The 24,537-nt window shown below is 45.5% G+C and overlaps 2 protein-coding genes across 2 annotated transcripts in view; one reads left to right on the forward strand and one right to left on the reverse strand.

Annotated features, from left to right (window-relative positions):
• LOC114656856 (40S ribosomal protein S25) overlaps nucleotides 1–24,537 on the reverse strand; it is a 1,002,297-nt gene that overhangs the window by 264,378 nt on the left and 713,382 nt on the right. The window lies entirely within an intron of this gene.
• tecta (tectorin alpha) overlaps nucleotides 9,646–24,537 on the forward strand; it is an 89,581-nt gene continuing 74,689 nt past the window's right edge. The window contains exons 1-2 of the mRNA XM_051932253.1: nucleotides 9,646–9,766; nucleotides 22,064–22,128. Of these exons, the coding sequence (XP_051788213.1) occupies nucleotides 9,654–9,766; nucleotides 22,064–22,128 (178 nt within the window). The 5' untranslated portion in view covers nucleotides 9,646–9,653. The remainder of the gene's footprint in view (nucleotides 9,767–22,063; nucleotides 22,129–24,537) is intronic.

Genomic DNA, 24,537 nt, shown 5'->3' on the forward strand with positions numbered 1-24,537 from the left:
ACCTGCTTAGTCCTGAATAGGGTTGCGGAGGGGTCTCCTGGAGCCTATCCCAGTGAACATAGGGGGCAAGGCAGTTATCTAATACTGTGCTTCTCAAATTTTCTTTTTCCTTCCAAGGGTCCTAAAGTCAAAACAAAGATCCACATGCACCCCACCACCTCCCAAATAATTAAATTAAAACAAATTTATACTAAAAATTATTCAGGAGTGGCAATCAGCCTCGGGTATCTCCTGAGGAAAACAAATCCTGTCTGAGTAGGACGTTAAACACATTGAGTGCATTTAGAGACACATACAAAACCAGGATGAGGCGAGTACCCCGAGCCTGCCTGGTGTCTTAAAAACCTCTGATTTACATGCGCAAGTCTTCTTTGACAAAATGGTCCGACGTCATTAAATTAAGCAAAAAACAGTTAAACATCCCCATCCGCCGCCATGAATATGAAAACAAGCATGGAGCCTGTGATCATTTTCTTGTGCTTTATAAATGTTTTAGTTCTTTATGGGGCAGCACGGTGGCGCAGTGAGTAGCGCTGCTGCCTCGCAGTTAGGAGACCTGGGTTCACTTCCCGTGTCCTCCCTGCGTGGAGTTTGCATGTTCTCCCTGTGTCTGCGTGGGTTTCCTCCGGGCGCTCCGGTTTCCTCCCACAGTCCAAAGACATGCAGGTTAGGTGGATTGGCGATTCTAAATTGGCCCTAGTGTGTGCTTGGTGTGTGGGTGTGTTTGTGTGTGTCCTGCGGTGGGTTGGCACCCTGCCCGGGATTGGTTCCTGCCTTGTGCCCTGTTAGCTGGGATTGGCTCCAGCAGACCCCCGTCACCCTGTGTTCGGATTCAGCGGGTTGGAAAATGGATGGATGGATAGTTCTTTATGTGCTGTGAAGTAAATCCCATCCATCCACTTTTCACATCCCTGACCGGAGCCATCGATGATTCGTGGTATGAACCCTGGCCGCTGAGTCACATGATCACACCACGTTATTTATGGGTTTATGGGTGCAGCTCTCTTGTCTGCACTATTGAACCCTGCGTGTTGTCCATGTCTTACACCCAATGCTGCTGAGACAATAATAACACGGGTGTTTTTACTTCAGTATAGTAAGCACTGTGGTACGTTACTCACCAAAGTAATCAAATTATGTAACTCGCATTGCTTTTAACATATTATTTTGCTGCCAAGTTTAGCACTGTTTGTTCAGCTCATCAACATAAACTTAAAAGATTTTTGAAATATTGTGATTGATAATTTGAACCAGCAGAAGGAACAATACAATCTTCTGTGTATCTTCCTCAAGAAATGTATCTTGTGGACGCTTCCACCGTTTTTTACCCGTGGCTGCTGGAAGTGCATGCGAGGCAATGCGACAAACAGAGTGCAGCTGACATGTTGGGGTCTTACCCGGTTAAGGGTTTACATGGCTAAGTAATCAGGATACTCGTCGAGAAATCCACATCTGTTAACCCGGAATAAGGGTGTACACGGCACTTTAGAAAGTGGGTTATTTCTGCAAATAAATGGATTAATAAAGGCACATGTCAATGCACTCAGTGGTTGACTTGTGTATTGAGACTAAGCGGTGCTTTTAGCAAACTAAAGAACACTTTCTAAAAGGTGAGGGACCCATAGAAAGAAAGAAAGGGGACACATCTAGGACAGGACATTAAATGGTGGCTTGTTTCATTCTTTCTAGGAACTCAGGGCCCTCATATCTATCAAGACTTTCACTTTCAGCTTCCAGAATTTTAAAATCAAACAACTAATTTTTGGTAGGTAGCCCCCTGGGGGTCCATGGGCCCACATTTTGAGAATCACTGATGTAATTCATTATTTTCTAAAGAGCACCTTGGTGGGTGTGACGCTGAAGTAGCCTCAGCCTTTCATCATTCAGTGTCGTCTGGTTCAGCTTCTTGCTGTCTTCATTTGGATGCAATCAAGGAAGAAGACTACAACAGAACACGAAAGACAAATTGATGGGAAAACAAAACAGAGAGTGGAGTACTTGATGCTCTGGCAAAAACCTCACTGATAAATGTGAATCTCTCTGGGACTTCCAGGACCAGAAGGTAAGGACTGAACAGGACCTGGGAAAGGAAAACCCATTAGCCCTGGCATCTTGCACTGTAATGACATTGTGGGCACAGCGGGGCCTTCATGGCAGGCATTTTTAAGACCATCCCTGGCCTCCTTCTCCATTATGGCTGCAGGTTGTCATCCCAAACCAGTCACTTCTTTTAACTGGACTCCTCCATCAATGAAGCAGGTTGTTATTTCCCAACTTCACTGGTTTCTTGTGTACATCCAGAAGTGCCAAACTGGTAATGGATGAAGTGAAAAGCTGTGTGTGTTAGACAGCAATGAGCCTGTTCTTTTTAATGTCCATTTTCTTTAAGTTATTATCTACTCTGGCACAGCCAGCTGAACCCGACACAGACAGGCGTGGGACACAACTTCAAGGCACACTCTGATTTTTATTTTCTCTTTCCCTTGTGGGAAACGCCTTCCCCGTTCCCCACAAGTATAACGCAAGTCCCAGCACAAAACAACCAGTCTCTTTCTTCACTCTTTCCCTTCTCCTCCTTCACTCCTCGGGTCACGCTTTGTCGCTTCTCCTCCCAACTCTGGCTCCCAAGTAGTGCCTGCTGGCTCCTTTTATAACGCACCCGAAAGTGCTCCAGGTGCTTGATTACTCGTTTCCAGCAGCACTTCAAGGTGTGGCAGAAGAACTGTCCAAAAGGGCTCAGCAGCTCCTGCTGCAGCACCCCCTGGCAGCGCCTGCGGATCCCAACAGGGCTGCACCATACTCCAACTCCCATGAAGCTCTGTGGGACTCTGAGGCACCACTGCAACCCAGGGGGGTTGCTATCTAGCGTCCTGGGGGAGGTAATGCTCTGGCCACGCTTGCTCCCCCAGTCCTCCCAGCATGGAGGCATCCCAGCTGGGCAAGAGCCCCGGCCACACACTGCATGTGATGTTGTTAGATTTTCAGATTCGTATTCCGTTTTTAAATGATAAACTAAAAAATATCAAAAACTCACCCGCAAGACGAGACTTTGTGCCAAGAGATTTAATCACGCCTGGGGCTGGAAATAAAAGACAAAGAGTAGGACAGCTGCTCTACAGGCTTTTAATTGTTCGAGGCACTGTGCGAAGTGCAGATCACACGGCACGGCAGCAGCTGATCGAGCAAAGAGGAGGTAAAAATAAAACTGTATTTGTTTCCCATTGTATCACCGTTTAAGAGGGGGTTTCGGAGGAGCGACCGCGTCTCCTTGGGGTGCGTTCATCTCCCCTCTTCACAAGGCGAGCGGCAGAGACACAAAGTGGTTGGCGCGTAGTGCAGGCAGGGGGGTTGGCATGCAAAGCGAGCAGGGGGCGAACCCCATAGTTTGTTAATAAACACCCAAGTGAATAACGCTGAAGGAGCTGCTGGCCTGCAGTGTCCCGTATGGTTTGCACTTGTGTCTTCTTATTAATTGCCAGTATTTGGATACCATTAAGAGTGCGAACTTACCAAAACAAAATTAGTATAAAAGGAAATGACAAATAAAAAACAAGTTAAGCGTTTGAAGCTAAAAATCTTATTTTTTTTTATAATTACAAACCTTGTGCACTGCACTTCAAACAGTTGAAGGTGACAGAGGCCTACTGATTGTGGAGTTAGTTGGAATGAAAATCTGCAGCCTCAGGGGTCCATCCGGACTGAATTTGAAACCCTGCTCTAGCGAGTGGCATTCAGGAGAATGACCACAGGACAGAGGGGCTCCAGATGAATGTGCGAGTGCCCGCCGACTGCATGACCCACAGGCTGCCTTGGCATGTTCTTGAGGAGGAATTTTCTTCTGAAAAGTGAGATGGCGTTTTCTGAGAAGACTTACTGATTGTGAGACTGGTAGGACCACAGGGGACCAGTAGGCATGGCTGATACTGGAGGGCCATAGTGACTGCAGGCTTTTGTTCCAACCCAGTGTTTTGGCCAGTCCTCACCAACAACAGATTTAATAATAATAATAATAATACTTTTTCTTTATATAGTACCTTTCCCAGGTTTTAACAGAATTTAATGGCTTATTAGCTTTTTCTCTCTGCCACATCAGCTCAGTCTTATAATGTGGATTTTCTTCTTTCCAAAGATGTCATCCAAGTGATTTGTAGCCTCACACAGATGAGTAATTCTCAGTCCTTCACTTACAAATATTTTATTAAACTAGATACTTCATTATGACCACACTCAGGTGTCAATGGAGACAAGTGAGATGGAGAACTGCTATTTCCTTCATCATTTGTCTTACTGCTAATGAGAAACCATCAAAAACAGGCTAAAAGAAACAATTCAGGGTGGAGAATCCTGAAAAATGACACAAAAAATCTGCAGGCACAGAGGTCCACTACAGCTGGCTCTTCAGGAAACAAACAAGACCACCAAACTGCATCAGGCTCCTGGTGTAGGAGGATGAAACCCCATGATGCTACTGTAGGTCCTTAAGCCGGTACTGGCAGGGCTTCAGTGAATGACTGGTGGGCTTCGTAAGGTAGAATTGTGTGGTTATCTCACCAGGGAAACAGGAGAATGAATCTACAGAGCTTACATGGCTCATGTGGCTTCAGACCATGCTGGTACACAATGGGTGGAGCTTCAGACCTTGCTTGACAGCCACCTATGGAGATCCAGTGTGGATGGAGCTGCTGGTCTCACCTGATAGAAGAGCGACGGGCCTCCTATAGTTGCACCCATAGTTCCCACATATAGCAGAGTTATGAATTTCCTGGTTGCTGTAAATGTCACAACAATGGAGTTCTGATATGGGTGTGGCCACAGACATCACATGACAGAGACATTCTGATGTGGGGGGAGCTGCACATGTCACATGACAGTCGGTGCATCTCCACAAAGTAGAACAGTACAGTTACATGACCTGCTGAGGACAGTGGGACTAACATGAAAATGAAGCTGGCCAGTTGGCATGGCTGCCATGTGGGTGGCACATGGATGTGTTTCCTTGGGTAGAGTTAACGCTCTGCCTCGACATTAGAACAAAGTCACGGGGGCTCTGAAGGTGCTGTGCATCCCAGGTACATAATACACAAATTAGTTTTGAATGTCCTGCTGTCACTCTGTGAAGTGGAGCTGCGGAAAGTCAAGCAGAACTTGAGAATATTAGAATAATTTTGAGCATAACAGGCCATTGTGCCCAAGAAGCCCACCAATCCTAACATCAAGTCGAGCTTTGAAGGCCCCTAAAGTCCAACTCTCCAATTCCTGGTTTGCGAGGCTCCCTGTGTGCAGATAACGTTTGTTCCATTTGTCCGCCTGCACAGGGCATTGAATTTTATTACCAAGTCAGTCCCTAGGGTGCTGCAGCAAGTCAGATCAGCACACCAAATGCCCATCCCGTAGTTCTCTCCTAGTTGGAGTTAAAATTGCCCTGTGGCTGCACCAGCAGCAATGGACATGACATCCAAGCACCCTTGTAGGCCTCACTTCCTCGGGCATTGCCCGGACACTTGCTGCTCATCACCCTGGCACACATTTGTTCACTGGGATCCACATGATGTCAGCTCCAGTTCTTCCAGTAGGACTTCTCAGAGCCTTGCCTGCTCCCTGAATTTTGTAATGTGCTAATTTTGGAGGGATTTTATTTTTTGAATATATTGTCCAGCTTGGCATGTGTCCACTATGACCCTCAGCTAGATCTGAAGTGAAGTACAAAACAGATACGTCATTGAGTTAGATGAGCAAAACTTAGCACAAAGAAAACCGAGAGGATTTCAGCACTTCTCACAACATGCAGGATAGGAAGATGGCTCTCCTCCTCAGGTAAGGCACAAGACATCAGAAGTAACGAGGGTGGAACCATACAAGGTAACGAGCAGAGCAGAATGGAAAGGGACAAACCTTGAGATCGGGCGAGCGGTCCTCTCATGTTGTGGTTCTCAATGTTCAGCCCTGGGGGCCGGCAGTGGCTGCAGGTTTTTGTTCCAACCAGTTTCTTAATCAGACGTCATTGTCCCCTTTAAATGATCTCCTTGTTGAATTAGTTGATGTACAGTATATCGATGTCTTTTGTATCGCTAAATGCACACTTTGTGTTTGCTTTATGATTTTTTAATTTACCTTTTTTGCTGCATTTGCTTTCTGAACACACATTATTAATGACGGGTCGAGCAGACATCGGCACAAATGACTCTCAAAGGAGCAGCAACATCAGTGTCACCCACTTTATGTGGTTATTAGTGAATAATCATCTAAATAACCAGAACATACAACAATAAAATCCATCCAGCCATCCATTTTCCAACCTGCTGGAGCCAATCCCAGCCAATACAGAGCACAAGGCAGGGAACCAATCCCAGGCAGGGTGCCAACCCACCGCAGGACACACACAAACACACCCACACACCAAGCACACACTAGGGCCAATTTAGAATCGCCAATCCACCTAACCAACATGTCTTTGGATTGTGGGAGGAAGCCCACGCAGACACGGGGAGAACATGCAAACTCCACGCAGGGAGGACCCGGGAAGCGAACCCAGGTCTCCCAACTGCGAGGCAGCAGCGCTACCCACTGCGCCACCGTGCCGCCCTACTCAACAATAAAATGAATAGCAAAAAGGAAAAACAATGAATTCTTACCCATCCAACACAGGTAAAAATGTAGCAGAACCAGTCTGTAATGTCCAGGTGGCTGTAAATCTAAATGGAAGGTAAATGTCCAAGGAAAAGGAGAAGGGGGTCTGGGACAAAAATCTGCAGCCACAGGGGGACCCAGGACTAGACGCTGAGAACCAGTGGGCTAATGGACTGTGCAGTGGTTATTGCTACTGCCTGATGGGTCCATCACATTTGGGTCACTGTGTCATTAAATTGCGTGTTTTTTACCTCACACGTCCTAAACGTGTGCTATCGGAGTGAGACAGAGGGGGTCTTTACATGTATATCACGCTTTTCTCACCACTCAGAATGCTCTAAATAGACCACCACTAGCGAGCACCTGGATGATGAGGCGGCAGCCATACTTGTGTCAGTCCACTCAGCACACGTTAGCTACTAGGTGGTGAAGGGCCAAGAATGACGGTTAGACAGGAGGATGATTAGGGGGCCTGAATGACCGAGCCATGGTGGGCAATTTAGCCAGAACATCAAGGTAAACCTTACTCTTTTTGAAAGAAGCCCGGGGGTCTTTTATGACCACAGAGTGTCACGACCTCAGTTTTACATCTCACCTGAAAGACAGTGCCAATTTATACAGCACAGTGTCCCCATCACTGCACTGGGGCATTGAAATCCACACACAAGTGCCCCCTGCTGGCGCACCTTCTCTTCCAGCGGCACCCCAAGCTATTCCCTTGATGGTCTCCCATCCAAGTACTGGTTGGGCCTGAACACACACAGCCTCATGTGGATTACCTGGTGTGACATGCAGGTGGTATGGCTGCTGGCCATGTTAATGTGGCAACTCCAAAAATAGCCCTGTGAAAGGCTGGATGTTCAGGGCTGCTTCCTGCCTTGTGCCCATTGCTGCAAGAATAGGCTCCAACTCCTAGTGCATTCGACTTGGTCCATAATGGATTGATTGTGGACAGACATTTTCTTTGCATGTTTTTCCCTCTCTGTAACTGATGTGCTGCCCTTCTCTGCTCCTCTTGTCCCTCATCCCCATCAGTTACTGTTGTGTTGCTTCTTTGAGGGGTCCGGTGAGTTTTCTGTAGCCTTTGATTGGCTACTGATGGAGCTTTGGGCATAGCTTTGTAATTTTCATGAACACCTGATTGGCAGGACTATTCTCGGTGAGTTAGTGGAGCATTAAGAGACCTGCAGCCAGAACACTGGCGCCCTCTTCTGGACAGCTGTATCACTGTTGCTATTAGTAAACCACAAAATGGAAACCTAAGCTTCCCATCCATCAGGTTTCTAACGATGGGAACTCAGGATCTGGAGGACAAAGTAAGTGCTGAGAGATAACAATAGAAGACAAATACAGAATTGTGTCATATGACACCAGCAAATACTGGGGTGTTCATGGAAGAAAGGATCCACAGAGTTAATTGAATGATGTCAGCCCCCAGGTGTGACCAGCAGAAAACAAACAAAGGGTTCATTTACATGACACTAGAAAATAGATGTCTGCATGTGTCCCACCCATGCCTGTTAGCTGACCCCAGCACAACACTTGACTCCCCTCTCCAACACCATGGCTCCACACTGCTCTTCTTGCTTGGGTGAGCTTGACTGGGCCTAAATGGGTCAACCAGCACTCGGCACTTAGAAGCAAACATCAGCCCTATGCCTGCCCACAGTGAGTGCTGTCAGGGGGGCCAACAGACAAAATGAGGATCTTTCACAAGGTAGAGGATGAGGCAAGCTGGGTCTTAAGGTCCAGCCAAACCTGAAGCTCAGCTTGTCTGGGCCTGGCCAGTACTCAGATGTGACACCAAACAGGAATGCATGGGGTGCTGCTGGAAGAGGTGTTGGCTGGGCCAGCAAAGGGGCACTGTGTATGGGTCTCAATGTCCCAGCGCAGTGACAGGCACAGAGTGCTGTCCTTCAGATGAGGCATAAAGCAGAGGTCCTGGCTCTCTGTGGTCATAAAAGTCCCCTGGGCATCCTTCATAAAGAGTAGAGCGTACCCCCAATGTCCTGATTAATGTGCCCACCATGAATAGACCTGTCTCTCTCAGCCCTTCACCACATAATAGCTGATGTATGGTGAGCGGAATGGCACAAAAATGGCTTCTGTCTCATCATCCAGGTGGATGCTGCAGGTTGGTGGTTCCTGAATTAGCTCCTCACAGTCCATTTGAAGCTCTTGGAGTAGGTTAGAAAAACTCCATACAAAGTGATTATTATTATTATTAATTAAACTAAGGCCGTTAACTGTCTGAATTGAAGGGTGTCGGTTGAGGTGGTCTCTGTATGTGATGAGGATTCTCCTTTTCAGAAGATACAAAGGCAAACCCAGTGCCCTCCCACTCCCCCCTGATATACCTGGGGACTGTCGCTAGAGACGAGGTGGTCTGGTCAGTCCACCTTGACAGGTTTCCATTTAAACCACAACTAGATATGAAGTGAAGTACAAATGTGATCTGCTGTTATCACTATGTGTGACCCCCAAATACGGAGTGAGATATGGACAACTGAGAGGATTCCGTTTCATCTCATGACATGCAGGATGGGGAGATGGCCGCACCCTGGTAAAAGTCAAATGTAAAGAGAGTGGAGCCAATGGCACTCGGAGCAAACAGCACGCCCAGAAGGAGAAGGACAAACCTGGAGATGAGAGGCTTGTATCCTCAGCCCATCTCGCACGAACTTTAATAAAGAGTTGGGTGCGCTTCGTTATAGCGCCTTTCGCCTGGCCCCACGCCGCACGGCTCGGCTCCGAGTCCCGCCTGGCAGTGTGATTTGATGGGCACTCGCTAGACAATGCAAGCTTTATTCATGTGTCTGTAATCGGTTATGTTCACACAGAACGTCTGACACGGTGGCCGCAGTTACCGACGTGTTCTTGTACTTCGCCTGCGTAAACCTCCAATGTCCCGTCGGCTGTTCTCACCTCCTTCTGCTCAGGATGAGGCTGAGCGTCTGCAGCACGACTCCGCCTGTAGCCATGGAGCGCGCGTGCTCGTGCCTGCGCGGGCTTCGGCGTCCGCATGCATGAGTGCGCTTTCGTCATTTCCGGGACGCGGGAGGCCCGCTGTGACAACTGCTGGAGCCACAATAACAAGAGTCCGGGAGAGAGAGAGAGAGAGAGAGAGAGAGAGAGGGGGGTGAGTGCCTGGCAAATTGGGGGAGGAGGGCCCCGTGTCGCGATATGGAATAGGAGGAGGCAATGGCAGCGTCAAAAAAGAGATGCTTCACGAAGGGTACGAGGGGCGACTGGTGCGTGGGGATCGAAGCTAAGGCGCCGAAATGGCTGGAAAAGGCCTGACTTGGGGGCACTGGGGCGAGCAGACGTCCCTGAGGGAAAGACGGGGGCGACGGAAGAGAACTTCAGATAGAGACAAGCAAAACCTTTGGGAAAAAGAGAGTACAAGGGAGGTCCTACGGATGGCAGGGGGTGACGGCAAGTGACATCCCCTGTGAAAGCTGAGTGGCACAGGTGACAAGAGAGGCCACAGTATTGGCAGAAGAGGCCCGGCAGAGGGAAACCCAGAGACTAAGGGGGGTGAGGATTGGCAGTACATCACAGACTAGAGCAAAGGTAACCCAACTGCTGCCCCCTTACCTCCCTTCCCCCGAGTGGAAGAGACCAGATAGGTGACATGAGGTGAGGTACCCTCAAACAGTTAAGTGGATATTGAGGGAGAATACCAATCAGATTTGTTATGGCAGGGAAGAGCAGAGACAGAGTGGCTACAGTGCCTGCAGGTGGCACTTATAAAGTGTGGCCGCTCCAGCTTACGGACATGGCCTAACCTGTGCCATTCCTATTGTTTATATTCAAATGACATGCCTTGCCTGACGCTATACAGCAATGGCACATTCCGGCATTTCCAGAGTGTAGGACCTTGAACTTCCAACTCAAACACGCATGAACTAATAGAAGCCCCCATTCAGTTTACCCCTGACTGTTCCGTTCTAACACAGTGTGTCCACTTTGTGTTCATATGCTTGCTTTCCATGTGAGTGTTGGGTGCTCTGGTTTCCTCCCACAGTTCATTGTTGATGCTAATCTGGCCCCTGTGTGTGTGTGTGTGTGTGTGTGTGTTTGTCTCTTCACCAGGTGCCCCGTTCAGGGATTGTTTCTGCCTAGTGACATTTGCTTGCTGGAATGAGCTCCAGCTCACTTGCAACCCTGCTCAGGATGGATAGATAGATAGATAGATAGATAGATAGATAGATAGATAGATAGATAGATAGATAGATGTGAAAGTCACTATATAATAGATAGATAGATAGATGTGAAAGTCACTATATAATAGATAGATAGATAGATAGATAGATAGATAGATAGATAGATACTTTATTAATCCTAAGGGGAAATTCACACACTCCAGCAGCAGCATACTGATAAAGAACAATATTAAATTAAAGAGTGATAATAATGCAGGTAAAAACAGACAGTAACTTTGTATAATGTTAACGTTTACCCCCCCAGGTGGAATTAAAGAGTCGCATAGTGTGATGGAGGAATGATCTCCTCAGTCTGTCAGTGGAGCAGGACGGTGACAGCAGTCTGTCGCTGAAGCTGCTCCTCTGTCTGGAGATGACACTGTTTAGTGGATGCAGTGGATTCTCCATGATTGACAGGAGTCTGCTCAGCGCCCATCGCTCTGCCATGGATGTCAAACTGTCCAAGAGAGCCTGCCGGGATAAAGTGGGCTTAGAAAATGTTTTGATGGATGGACAGATGAGATACGTTTTCATGGTTGAAGTTGATAAGCTGAACCTTCCTCTCTTTAACCAGCAGAGTAGAACATTTTTTGCTCAATTACAGATATGATGGTTATACTTGTGGGATTGTCCGTAAATGCCCTTGTGGAGAAGCACAGAGAGCTTGGCCAGCTTACTTCAAGCATTGAAAATGATGTTCAGTACCTGTGGTGTTGGACATTGGTGATGTGTTGCATGTTGAATGGCACACACAAGTAAGGATTTCCCTGGACTCTGCAAGTGTTAGTAAGGACCATATAAACACAAACTGTATTGATGAGGATTTATTTCTGTTACTGGACATTGTCAAAGAATCGCTGCTGCTTTACTGATCATTTTTTTCTTATAAGTGCATTTCAAGTTTAGTAAGCAAGTTAACGTGAGGTTGGAATCATTTTTTTTTTTTTTTTGAAGCACCACTGACCTCCATGCACCCTGGACTTTCCTCCATGGCCCCTTCTATTACTTAAACCACAGAAAACAAGTTAAGATAAAATGATGGTTGGGATTCAAATGTGCCATCACCTGAAGTTTGAGGAAATGATGATGATGATGAAACAAAAGTAATTTAGTTGTCCCTTTGATTGAGGTGTTTTCCAGCTTCCCTCGTTCTGCCCTTGACCCTTTGTAAACGTTCTCACAGTCTGTGAGGAGCACAGTGATGTTTGCTTGTTTGGTCCCATATTGCATTATAAGACGTTTCTTGTTTGCTTCTTGCTGACTTTATAGACAATTTTCTCCATGGCCCTCTTGTAGAAAGAATGTCAAAAGTCCTAAAATGAATACACAGGAAGGAAATGTGCTTGTGGGTAAACAGAAAGTTTGGGTTGGATTTTTATAAATGAAGTCCACATGAGTGGTTGATTTTGAGGGAAGGTGCTGGCATACAGACATCACACGGGTGCAGGTGGCGTTGACGCAGCTTAAGTCGGTTCTGTTGCTGTTTCTTGCCAAAGACCTGCAGTGGTCCACATAGTGTGTGCGCCAGGACAGTTACCAGATATTCTTTTTATTTTCTGTTCTTTTTTTAAATGAGGTGTGTGTCGACATCAGAATTTGAAGCAATGTGGAGTAGTGCAGTAGTTTTATTATTATACTGTTTTACTACAAATGCACCAGACTGGCCAGCGTTGATCTGTTTTATGTGTTGAAGTGTTTGGGACCATCCAGAAGTTTGGATGTTTTAATATTCAAACTTGGTACCTGGTATTTTTTAATCAGGTTACCATTAAGTTAACTTTCAAACATAGCAGACATTGTTTGTGTTTTTAATGGCTATTATTGCTTGAAGTGTCCTCACAGGTGGCGCAGTGGTAGTGCTGCTGCTTTGCAGTAAGGAGACTGTGGAAGGTTGTGGGTTCGCTTCCCGGTTCCTCCCTGCGTGGATAGCGCTTTGAGTACTGAGAAAAGCGCTATATAAATGTAAAATTATTATTATTATTATTATTAAGTGACTGACCTGAGTTACTCCAGTGCTCTAATGGTAACATCTCCAAGTTCCACTAGTAGTTTGTCATGTCACTGCCAGCGGTCTGCCAGTCTTGTCACACATGTTGCTGAACATGAGTTGTTCATTGGTGGCTACTGTGACACCCTGCAGTGACCGACACTTGCAGGTGTCACTAATTGAATCACATGCGCCCTCTAGCGGTCAAGAACAAGACCTACAGATGTTGGCTTCAAAGCTGAGATTTTCTGCCTGCTTTTGAATTTTCTTTTTGTGATTTCAAACAGCCTTTGTAAGAAAGTCAGAGTGTAAAAAGCAGGATAAGTTTTAACTTTAACACATGATACAGCAGGCCCTGAGCTATTCAGAATGGTGAATACTTTTAACACTTAATTATAAATGAACTAATAAGCACCATTCTGTAAGATTGGTGGTAAAGATTTGAACATTCACTCTTTTACTTTCAATATATTATAGCCATAGTTACAGCTGATTTGTAACATCATGTCATACAGGCAGTCCCCGGGTTACGTACGAGATAGGGACTGTAGGTTTGTTGAATTTGTATATAAGTTGGAACAGGTACGTTATTTTAATAAATGCTATTGTTGACCGACTGTAACCAAGTGCTCTGCCAATGAATGATGGAGTTTCACCTCTCTCTGGCCTTTTCATTATTTCTACTTTATTTTCAATGGTGATGGTTTTTCTCTTCTTTACTGTATCACCAGCACATGCATCAGATTTGTGTTTCAGAGACATTCTTGAAGGGTGAAGACAAAAGGTTAAGATGAGCTCTTCTGCACAGCGCTGTACACGCTATCACAGCAGATTAGGCTCCAGTCGTCAACACGTCTGATGTATAGGGTGGTCCAGATCTAATTATGCAATTTTCATTACGCTATAACTTATTCAGTTTATTAAATAGAAAATCACCCGAAAAATCCCGGACCATCGAGAAATGTGTGAACTGACAACACGAAGAATCGTCTTCACGCCGAACTGGAATCGTCCCCGCATAAATCAATGTCATCTAGACGATCTGGATCTGCAGAATTAGATCTGGACCACCCTGTACTGACAAGAGACAACTTCCTGCTATGTGCGTAACAGTACAAGCAGCCTTGTTATTGAGAATGAATGGGGGCAGCGAGGGGCGCTTCATCACCAGCCCACCTCACAGTCACCTCCACTACAGTATGCTGCCTGCAGTGTCCCGCCGCACCACCGCCCCCATTCAACACGCAGCCATCCGAGGTACACTACAATGCTACCCCCCACTTCCCCGTTCAGGGTCACCTCTTGCAGCATTACCAGCCGCCCACCTAGAACGAACGGGGCAGCCGTGTGTGATGGGCGGGCAGTGAAACCGCTTGCCACCAGGAGCCGCCCGATGGACACTACACTGGGCGAGCAGCGAAATCGACCCCCTCCAGTCTCCGCTTGCAGCGTCCCCGGGCCGAAGATGACGGAGCGGCAGTTACTGAGGCGCATGTGTCGCAGCGGCGGCCCCGTTCGTAGGTCGGATGTCCGTAACCTGGGGACTACCTGTAGTTCACAACATTTTGACTAACGCTGTATTACATTTAAATTTTAAATTAAAAAAAAAAAAAACATTTTATGATGCACTTGAAATTCTGCCATTACACTGTTTTTACAGTACTAGGGTGTTGTACCGTGTTAGCCATTATGAATGTAGAGAGAAGCCAAGCAAAATGACACCTTTTATTGGCTAACTAAAAAGATGACAATATGCAAGCTTTCGAGGCAACTCAGGCCCCTTCTTCAGGCAAGATGTAATCGAAAGCTTGCATATTGTAATCTTTTTAACTTAGCCAATAAAAGGTGTCATTTTGCTTGGCCTTTCTCTACTGTTTTTACAGTATATTGTAAGCTCATATTTACTAAACTCCACCATTTCTGTTTGTTATTTACTTGTTTGTTTCTAGTCGTTGCACATTGTTAAAAATTGGCTTGAATGGAGGTGCAAAATGTAGGCTAATTAATCAAAACAATTTCCCCGGGCCTGCCGTGTGACTGCTAATGAAGTGTCAGGATTTAGTTGAGTCAGCCTCTAGTCCACAGGTGTCAAACTCCAGGCCTGGAGGGCCGCAGTGGCTGCAGGTTTTCATTCTAACCCTTTTCCTAATCAGTGACCAGTTTTCACTGCTAATTCACTTTTTTCCCTTCATTTTAATAGCCCTCTTTTTAAGGATTCAGTCCTCTGAATTGATTTGTTTCCTCATTAAATGACAGCCAAACAGAAATGAGATGTGAAACGAGCTAACAGATGACCAGCTAAACTGGGGCTTCAAACTCCAACCAGTTTCTTAATGAGAAGCCGATGCTTACTGTTAATTAAACCCGTTATTTAATTATTCTTTCTGCCACAGCAGACATTTCCAAAACTGATGATTTTATGTTTTTTTTAAGAACACCTTCATGATGTTTTGATGAGATATCAGCCTTACTGAGACCTCCACCTTTCTCTGTTTTCAGATATTGTGTGATGGGCACAGGTGAGCTGGTCATGTGGCCTCTTTTTCATGTCTCATTGTTTGGCAGCTAATTAAGGAAAAAGAAACAACTAAGAGGCCTGAGTCAAGTTAATTAAAAGAAGTAATTAGCAGAAAAAAACTGGTCACTAATTAAGAAGATGGTTAGAATGAAAACCTGCAGCAACTGCGGCCCTCCAGGACTGGAGTTCGACACCCCTGCGTCTAGTCTGATGTGGAGCCGACAATCATTGGTCATTGGCACAAAGCACAGTGCTTACTACTGGGCTGCACTTCAGTGGTCACCAGTGGCTGCCTGTGAGGCCTTGATACGTCACCTCAGCATGCTGTTGTCCAACTGTAGAGAGAGTCATGCTGGGCCAGTGAAGCATCTAGGATGGTGCTATATTAAATGGAAAGGCCAAGCTGATGGAGCACAATACGTTGTCAATGGATGTGTCTGCTCAACTCAGTGCCATTCAGTTTATTTTTGTATAGCGCTCTTCAGTGAGTGCGGGCCCGGAGTGTTCTGACAAGTCCTCAGGTAGATATAAATACAAACTTTATGGATTGCTAATTATATAATGAGCACACACTTGACTATAAAACCCAAGGTAGCTGGTTTAGTCACAAGCACTGACTGATCACCTGCCCTATGCACAGTCTAGAAATCCTGAGACAACCATACAGTCCTTTAGTCTAAAGTGCAGTGAGTGGCATTGTGGTCTGGACACCGAGTCGTAAGGTTGCACTTTCATTCTCCACCTTTGCCTGACTGGATGACTCCAAGCAGTGCACACGTTGTAGAAATATGAGAACAGCGACACCATGACACACACTAAGGCAGTCAGTGTAGCCCCCTAGTGGCTCAAATGTTGGACTGTAAATCACTTGTTCCTACCTTTGTGACCCCGAGTCAGTTCTCTAGCCAGGGGTCATATCATAGAAAGAAGTTCACTCAATAACCCAAAATTAAAAAAGGGAAAACATTTTTTTCAGAAAAGTCTGCAAATTTATTAAACATCAAAAACTGAAATCTCTCCTTCGTAGAAGTATTCTGACCCTTTGCTGTGGAACTCCACATTGTGCTCGGGTGCCTCCCGTTTTCTTTAATTCTCCTTGAGGTGTGTTGAGAACTTGATTGGAGACCAGTTGTGGCCAAGTGAATTGATCAGAGATCAATTAAAAATGTTCACATGTACAGTTAGGTTCAGAAGTATTTGGACAGCGACACAATTTTTGTAATTTGGGCTCAGTGCACACCACAATGGATTTGAAAGGAAGAAATCAAAATGTGATTGAAGTGTAGACATTCAGCTTTAAGTCAAGGGGTTTACCAAAAATATCACGTGTGTGTCATCCGTTCAGTCGTTTCCGACCTTCGGCGATTCTATCAGCTAGCTCTCTCCACGCTTTTCGATCTTGCACAACTTCTTTGAGCTGTGTTGTGCTCATGCCCCGTGTCTGCTTTGATGGTGTTAAGCCAACGAGTCCGCTGGCGGCCGGGTCTTCTTTTGCCGCTTACCATCCCTAGCGTGACCGATTTTTCTAGCGATATTGATCGCATTATATGGCCGAAATAGGTCAGTTTGAGTCTAGTGATTTTCCCTTCTAACGAGATATCCGGCTTTATGCGCTGTAGCACTTCTTTGTTTGTTACTCTCGCTACCCATGGAATGCGGAGTAGCTTTCTCCAGCACCAAAGTTCAAAACCGTCGATCTTCCTTCTGTCGGCTTTTTCACATCCATACATGTGTTATTGGAAAAACAATTGCACGGACTAGCCTGCATTTAGTGGTGAGGCTGATATCTCTGCTTTTCCAAATTTTTTCCATGTTCAGCATTGTACTTCGGCCGAGCGCTATCCTTCTTTTTACCTCTGAGCAAAGTTCTCCGCCCCGGTCGATGTTTGAGCCTAGGAAAGTAAATTCCTGAACACAGTTTATTTCCTCATCGCCGATTTTTATTTTGATGTTGCAAACCCATTTTTTCGCTTTCGTGCTTGATTTTCATTATCAAATCCTCGAGTCCCTTTTTCGTTTCAGCCAACAAGGTAGTGTCGTCAGCGTATCAGAGATTATTGAAGTTTCTTCCGCCGATTTTTACTCCAATTTCTGACTCCTCCAGTCCTGCCTTCCGCGTACAGATTAAACAGAAAGGGGGAGAGGATGCAGCCTTATGAATCATATGAGCCATTTATAGAAGACAGCCATTTTTCTGTATACCCCCCCCCCCCCACAATATTTGGTTGAAAATCCTCTGACGTCTGAAGTCTCCAAGTGCTGCGTTTCCACCCGACTGATGCTTGGCCAGGCCTTTACTGCCACGGTCTTCAGGTGCTGCTTGTTCATTGGACTTTCTGCTGTCAGTTTTGTCTTCATCATCATGTGACACGTGCGTCCAGTTGAGTTGAGGTCAGCTGACTGACTCGGCCATTGAAGAATATTCCACTTCTTTGCATCGAAAAGCACTTGGTTTGCTTCCATAGTATATTTTGGCTCCTGTGAATTGTTGTCCTATCCGTTTTGCAGCATTTGTCTGAATCTGAGCAGACAGTGCAGCCCTGGACATTCATCCTGCTACTGCTGCCGGCAGTCATATCATCAAGAAACACCAGTGACTGACTTCCATTGGCAGCCATGGCTGATTTTGCTGTAACACTGCCTCCACCATGGTTTACAGATTATGTTTTAGGCATTGAATTATGAGCCGTTTCTTCTCTTCTCCATACTCTTCTCTTTCCAACATTCTGGTATACATTGATCTTATTTTCCTTTGTCTGAAAAATTGTTCCAGAACTGGACAGGTTTTTAAGAAATGTTTTCTGGCAAAGTGTAATATGTTCTTGCTATGCTTCAGTTTTACCGGTGCTTTGCCCCTTGTGGTAAACCCCGTGTCTCTCCTTTTATGAAGTCTTCTCTTGATTGTAGACTTTGGTAATGATAGGCCTACTTCCCAGAGAGTGTTCTTGGTTTGGCTGAAGGTCTTGAGGGGGCTCTTCTGTGATCATCCAGCGCAGTGGTCTTCTGTGGTTGGCAAGTGTGTTCCTTCTTTTTCCGAATGTTACCAAACAGTTGATTTGGCCACTCGTGGTGTTTCTGCTAGCACTCTAAAGGGGTTGTCTTGTTTTCTCAGCCTGTTTTTACTTGCATAGACGGCTCTTTGGACCTCACATTGAGAGTTAACAGCAACAGCTTCCAAATGCAAATTCCACACTTGGAATAAATTCCAGACTTTCTACCTGCTTAGTAGTTAATGAAATAATGAGGGGCCTGCTGACACCTGGCTATGGGACAGCTTCTCAGTCAATTATCCAAACACTTTTGAAACCCCTGGAAGTGGAAGGGACCATGTATAAAAAAGGCTGTCATTCCTTAACGGCTCATATGGTATTTTTGATAAACCCCTTAAATTAAAGTCTGCACTTCAACCACATAATGATCGCTTTATTTCAAATCCATTGTGGTGGTGTACAGAGCTAAAATTATGAAAATTATGTCACTGTCCAAATACTTTGGACCTGACTGTACCTGTGTATAGAAGGTCCACAATTCACACTGCACGTGTGGGGAAAAAGAAAAACGAAACATAAATCCCAAGGAACTCTCTGTAGATCAGGGAAAGGGGATAAAACCATTTCTAAAGCTTTGAGTCTTCCCAGGAGCACAGTGGCCTCAAGAATTGTGAAATGGGAGAAGGAATTTTCCTAGCGTAACCAGGTAAGAAGGACCTTGGTCAAGGAGGTGACCAAGAACCTCATGGTTACTCCAACATAGCTTCAGAAGTCCTCCTCTGAGATGGGAGAACCTGTCAGAAGGATGACCATCTCAGCAGCTCTCCTCCAATCAGGTGCATATGACTGCCTGCTTGGCGTTTACCAAAAGGCATTTATAAGACTGAGAGCCTGAGGAAAAAGACTTTTTGGACTTTTGGTCAGACTTCCAAGCACTTTTTCTGGTAAAATCGCCTGCCTATTGCCATCCCCATATAGTGAAGGACGGTGGTGGCAGCATCATGCTATGAGGTGCTTCTCAGTGTCTGGGACATGAAGACCGGTCAGAATTGAGGGAATGATAAATACAGTGCATCCGGAAAGTATTCACAGCGCATCACTTTTTCCACATTTTGTTATGTTACGGCCTTATTCCAAAATGGATTAAAATCATTTTTTTCGTCAGAATTCTACACACAACACCCCATAATGACAACGTGAAAAAAGTTTACTTGAGGTTTTTGCAAATTTATTACAAATAAAAACACTGAGTAATCCCATGTACATAAGTATTCACAGCCTTTGCTCAATACTTTGTCGATGCACCTTTGGCAGCAATTCCAGCCTCAAGTCTTTTTGAATATGATGCCACAAGCTTGGCACACCTATCCTTGGCCAGTTTCGCCCATTCCTCTTTGCAGCACCTCTCAAGCTCCATCAGGTTGGATGGGAAGCATCGGTGCACAGCCATTTTAAGATCTCTTCAGAGATGTTCAATCGGATTCAAGTCTGGGCTCTGGCTGGGCCACTCAAGGACATTCACAGAGTTGTCCTGAAGCCACTCCTTTGATATCTTGGCTGTGTGTTTAGGGTCGTTGTCCTGCTGAAAGATGAACCGTCACACCAGTCTGAGGTCAAGAGCGCTCTGGAGCAGGTTTTCATCCAGGATGTCTCTGTACATTGCTGCAGTCATCTTTCCCTTTATCCTGACTAGTCTCCCAGTCCCTGCTGCTGAAAAACACCCCCACAGCATGATGCTGCCACCACCATGCTTCACTGTAGGGATCCGTATTGGCCTGGTGATGAGCGGTGCCAGGTTTCCTCCAAACGTGACGCCTGGCATTCACACCAAAGAGTTCAATCTTTGTCTCATCAGACCAGAGAATTTTCTTTCTCGTGGTCTGAGAGTCCTTCAGGTGCCTTTTGGCAAACTCCAGGTGGGCTGCCATGTGCCTTTTACTAAGGAGTGGCTTCCGTCTGGCCACTCTACCATATAGGCCTGATTGGTGGATTGCTGCAGAGATGGTTGTCCTTCTGGAAGGTTCTCCTCTCTCCACAGAGGACCTCTGGAGCTCTGACAGAGTGACCATCGGGTTCTTGGTCACCTCCCTGACTAAGGCCCTTCTCCCCCGATCGCTCAGTTTAGATGGCCGGCCAGCGGTGGTTTCGAACTTCTTCCACTTATGGATGATGGAGGCCACTGTGCTCATTGGGACCTTCAAAGCATCAGAAATTTTTCTGTAACCTTCCCCAGATGTGTGCCTCGAGACAATCCTGTCTCAATGGTCTACAGACAATTCCTTTGACTTCATGCTTGGTTTGTGCTCTGACATGAACTGTCAACTGTGGACCTTATATAGACAGGTGTGCGCCTTTCCAAATCATGTCCAGTCAACTGAATTTACCACAGGTGGACTCCAATGAAGCTGCAGAAACATCTCAAGGATGATCAGGGGAAACAGGATGAACCTGAGCTCAATTTTGAGCTTCATGGCAAAGGCTGTGAATACTTATGTACATGTGATTTCTCAGTTTTTTAATTTTTAATAAATTTGCAAAAACCTCAAGTAAACATTTTTTCACGTTGTCATTATCGGGTGTTGTGTGTAGAATTCTGAGGAAAAAAATGAATTTAATCCAATTTGGAAAAAGGCTGTAACATAACAAAATGTGGAAAAAGTGATGCGCTGGGAATACTTTCCGGATGCACTGTAGAAGAAAATACAGGAAGGTCTTGGAAGAAAATCTGCATGTGACCTCAGAGTTAGGTGATTATTCACCATTCAGCACAGTAATGACCCAAACCATACAGCCAAGACAACACTAGAGTGGCTTTGGGACAAGTGTCATAGTGTGTGGGATATGAATGGAATGGGATAAACCTCTGAAATTCTGGTGTTCAAAACTTGTAGAGACATACCCAAGAACACTTGAAGCTGCCATTACTGCTAAAGGGGCTTCTACTTAACGGTCTAAATATTTGTATAAATGAGAGATTTCAGTTTTTGATTCTTTGTAAATGTAGAAGCCTTTCTGAAGACATGTTTTCCCTTTCACTTTGTCATTATGGGTTATTGAGTGTACATTGATGGTCAAAAATGGCAAATTTATCTAAAGTTAAATCTCTGACACAATGAAGTGTGCATAATAAGGTGAAGGGGTCTGAGTACTTTCTGAATCCACTGTACATGTGACAATAATGACCCAATAAAGAAAAGCTGATGTATGACATGAAGACAATCCCAGTGACTGACCTTGACGACTCAGAGTGAGTCATTTCACTAGCCAGTGATGTAGTTGTACAAATATGTAAATAAATGTTTTGGATACACGTGTCTGTGTAAGAAGTAAATAGATATAATTACATTGAAGTGTCACGACTTGTAGGTTGTGAGGCACAAGTGGTCTCTTCTTAATGTCACATTGTTTTTTTAAAAAAAAAAAGTGCAAACAAATGACAAATCCTGGTAGAGTGCCACAGGCAGAACCTGTTCTGCAGAACAAGAGAACTGCGTTGAGCTGCAGCAGTGTAATGGCTTTGCGGAGGGAAGGAGACGAGAAAGGAGGGAAAGCCGAGGGAGGGAGCAGCGCTTTCAGGTCGTTAGCAGGCAACTTTTTAAAGAAAAGCAAAGTGAAGTTTTTGAAACACTGCCGTCTCCACCCTCTGACACAAACTGAGTTTCCATAGCAACTCCAACTGCCATCCCTCAAGAGCAGAGGCAGCTTGTGAGGTGACAAGTTGTTCTTCTTTTTTCAGTCTTCCCTTGTGGGTCGCCTGGCTTGAGGACTCGGCACGGACACACAGGCAGCTTGGAAGTGCAGGTACTGTGCTTTTAAATTGCTTTTACGCATGGGCAGGAGAAAGGCTGGACAGCAGTGGGGGGAAAAAAGAATTCTCTGAAGTAGTCGGAGCACGAAGCCATCAGGGCAGTGCCGCTAGGAGGAGATGTTTCAGCCAGAAAATGCAGTGTAGGCACTTTATGCACAGAGGCTGAGAGCTGTACGCTTGCAGTCTTGGTGTGCTGTTAAGGGTTCATCTGGGACATGCGGGGCACTTTTTATTTTCTGTTGATAAATGCATGTGTTCAGTTGATGTGATTCTTAGTGCCTGCCAGTAGAACTCCTCCTATAGTGAAGGGGAAGCCAAAAGAGGCAGTCTTGTTATGAGCATGCAAGAACATACAGTCCATCCAACCAAGTTATGGTGGCATCTGGTTGTTGGAACCCCGCTGACAAACTGATGGCTGCGTTGCACTTGTATTGATTGCTACCTTTCAATCAGCCAGTCTTTACTCCTTATCACTTTATTCACTTTAACAGTGAATGCCATCTCAAGGCAATTTAAAAAGCAAAGATTATAAGACGGTTTTCCCAGTTCCGTTTTTGCCATTTGCTTTAGAATCTAAAGCAACGTTCAGCGCAGGGGAAACGGATACAGATAGCTAAATGTCAAGGTCTCCTTCTTCACACCTCTCCATACAACTCCAAGTGGGTTGAAAAGATGGTACATTATAGCTAAATGTCAAGGTCTCCTTCTTCACACCTCTCCATACAACTCCAAGTGGGTTGAAAAGATGGTACATTATCTAAAGTTTAGACCATCTTTTCAACCCACTTGGAGTTGTATGGAGAGGTGTGAAGAAGGAGACCTTGACATTTAGCTATCTGTATCCGTTTCCACTGCGCTGAACGTTTCTTCAATGAGCACCACTCGTATGCTTCAAGGTAGCACAGCACTGAAGACTCCACTGAAGCCTTTGCACATCTCCGAAGTTCACCTTCTGCCTCTCAACAGCTTCTTCCAATCCCCTGGGGTTTAGAAGGATGCTTGGAGGAATTGTGAAACAAGGAGGCAGTGAGTACTGTCTCATGAGCTTAGGTGTGTCATGGTACATTACAATCTTTTTTTTTTTTATTAATTTTATTGCAATCACTCCGTGCAAATCAATCCTATTTTTTGTAAAAATTGATCTAAAACAAATCAAACCCCACCCCTGAGAAGGAGAGCATTGCCAGAGGAGTAATACTAAAGGGTTGTAAACATGCCTAAATTGTTGAGTTTACTAGGGCAAAAAAGATAAATGGAGAAGGAAAAGAAATGCGGAAATAATTATTTCTTCTTATTCTAAAATATTATTGACTAGCCAACCGCCGCATAATTATGTATTGATGGGTGAACACTTCCTGAAAGACACAGTTGTCCAAATGGGGTTGGTTTGAGGATACGACTGTAAGTGAATGCAAAGATGGAACTCTGGAGAGAGGGCGGGGAAGCGGGCCCGAGAGGTTTCGGGTCCTAACCGTCCAACGACGGGTCGGCACAACCGGTAACGATCCTTCCGCAGGTTCACCTACGGAACCCGTGTTAGGACATTTACGTCCTCTAGATAGGCAAGTTCGATCGTCTGACGCCCATTCCGCCCCCGCCATTCTAGTCTGCCGATTTCTTTAGTCATCTCTTAGTCATTGTTCAGTACGCACTGCCTGCTCATGTGTCCGCCCCCAACTCCTCACCTGAATTGCTTTCGTCTGTGTACAGTCCACATGCACTTGTGAGTCAAGTTGACTGTTCATTTTCCACACACCGCCTCAGTCGCATGCACCTGTGAGCCACGTTCGGGCCGGGTGAGGTTTCCCGTGTTGAGTCCACCTGGTGGTGCCCTTCCGTCAATTCCTTTCAGTTTCAGCTTTGCAACCATACTCCCCCCGGAACCCAAAAAACTTTGGTTACCCGGTTGGCTGCCCGGCGGGTCATGGGAATAACGCCGCCGGATCGCCAGTCGGCATCGTGTATGGTCGGAACTATGACGGTATGTGATCTTCTTCGAACCTCCGACTTTCGTTCTTGATTAATGAACACATTGTTGGCAAATGCTTTCGCTCTCGCGCCATGGTCGGCTGTTTAGTGAATTGTTGGCGGGCGTGGCTGTCTTGTGTGCGTCTTGCTTGCCATGGACTTAGTGAATTATATACATAGATTAGATCCTGCCAGGTTTTGCATACTCAGCAGAGTTTTGCCATGGTAACTTGCGCAGATGTGCATAATTGGCCTTACAGCAATGGACATTGGTACTTAATAATAATAATTCTTTACAATTATATAGTAATATCATTACATACTTAATATCGTTAGTGAGGTTCTGTTTTGGAGATTATCATCTTGCTTTCCCTTTCTGTATATTTGAGCAAAGACAATGAAAAGCAGCAGAGTACTAGACTATCTGAGAAGAG

Source organism: Erpetoichthys calabaricus, chromosome 9, assembly GCF_900747795.2.
Source record: "Erpetoichthys calabaricus chromosome 9, fErpCal1.3, whole genome shotgun sequence".
Taxonomy (NCBI): Eukaryota; Metazoa; Chordata; class Cladistia; order Polypteriformes; family Polypteridae; genus Erpetoichthys; species Erpetoichthys calabaricus.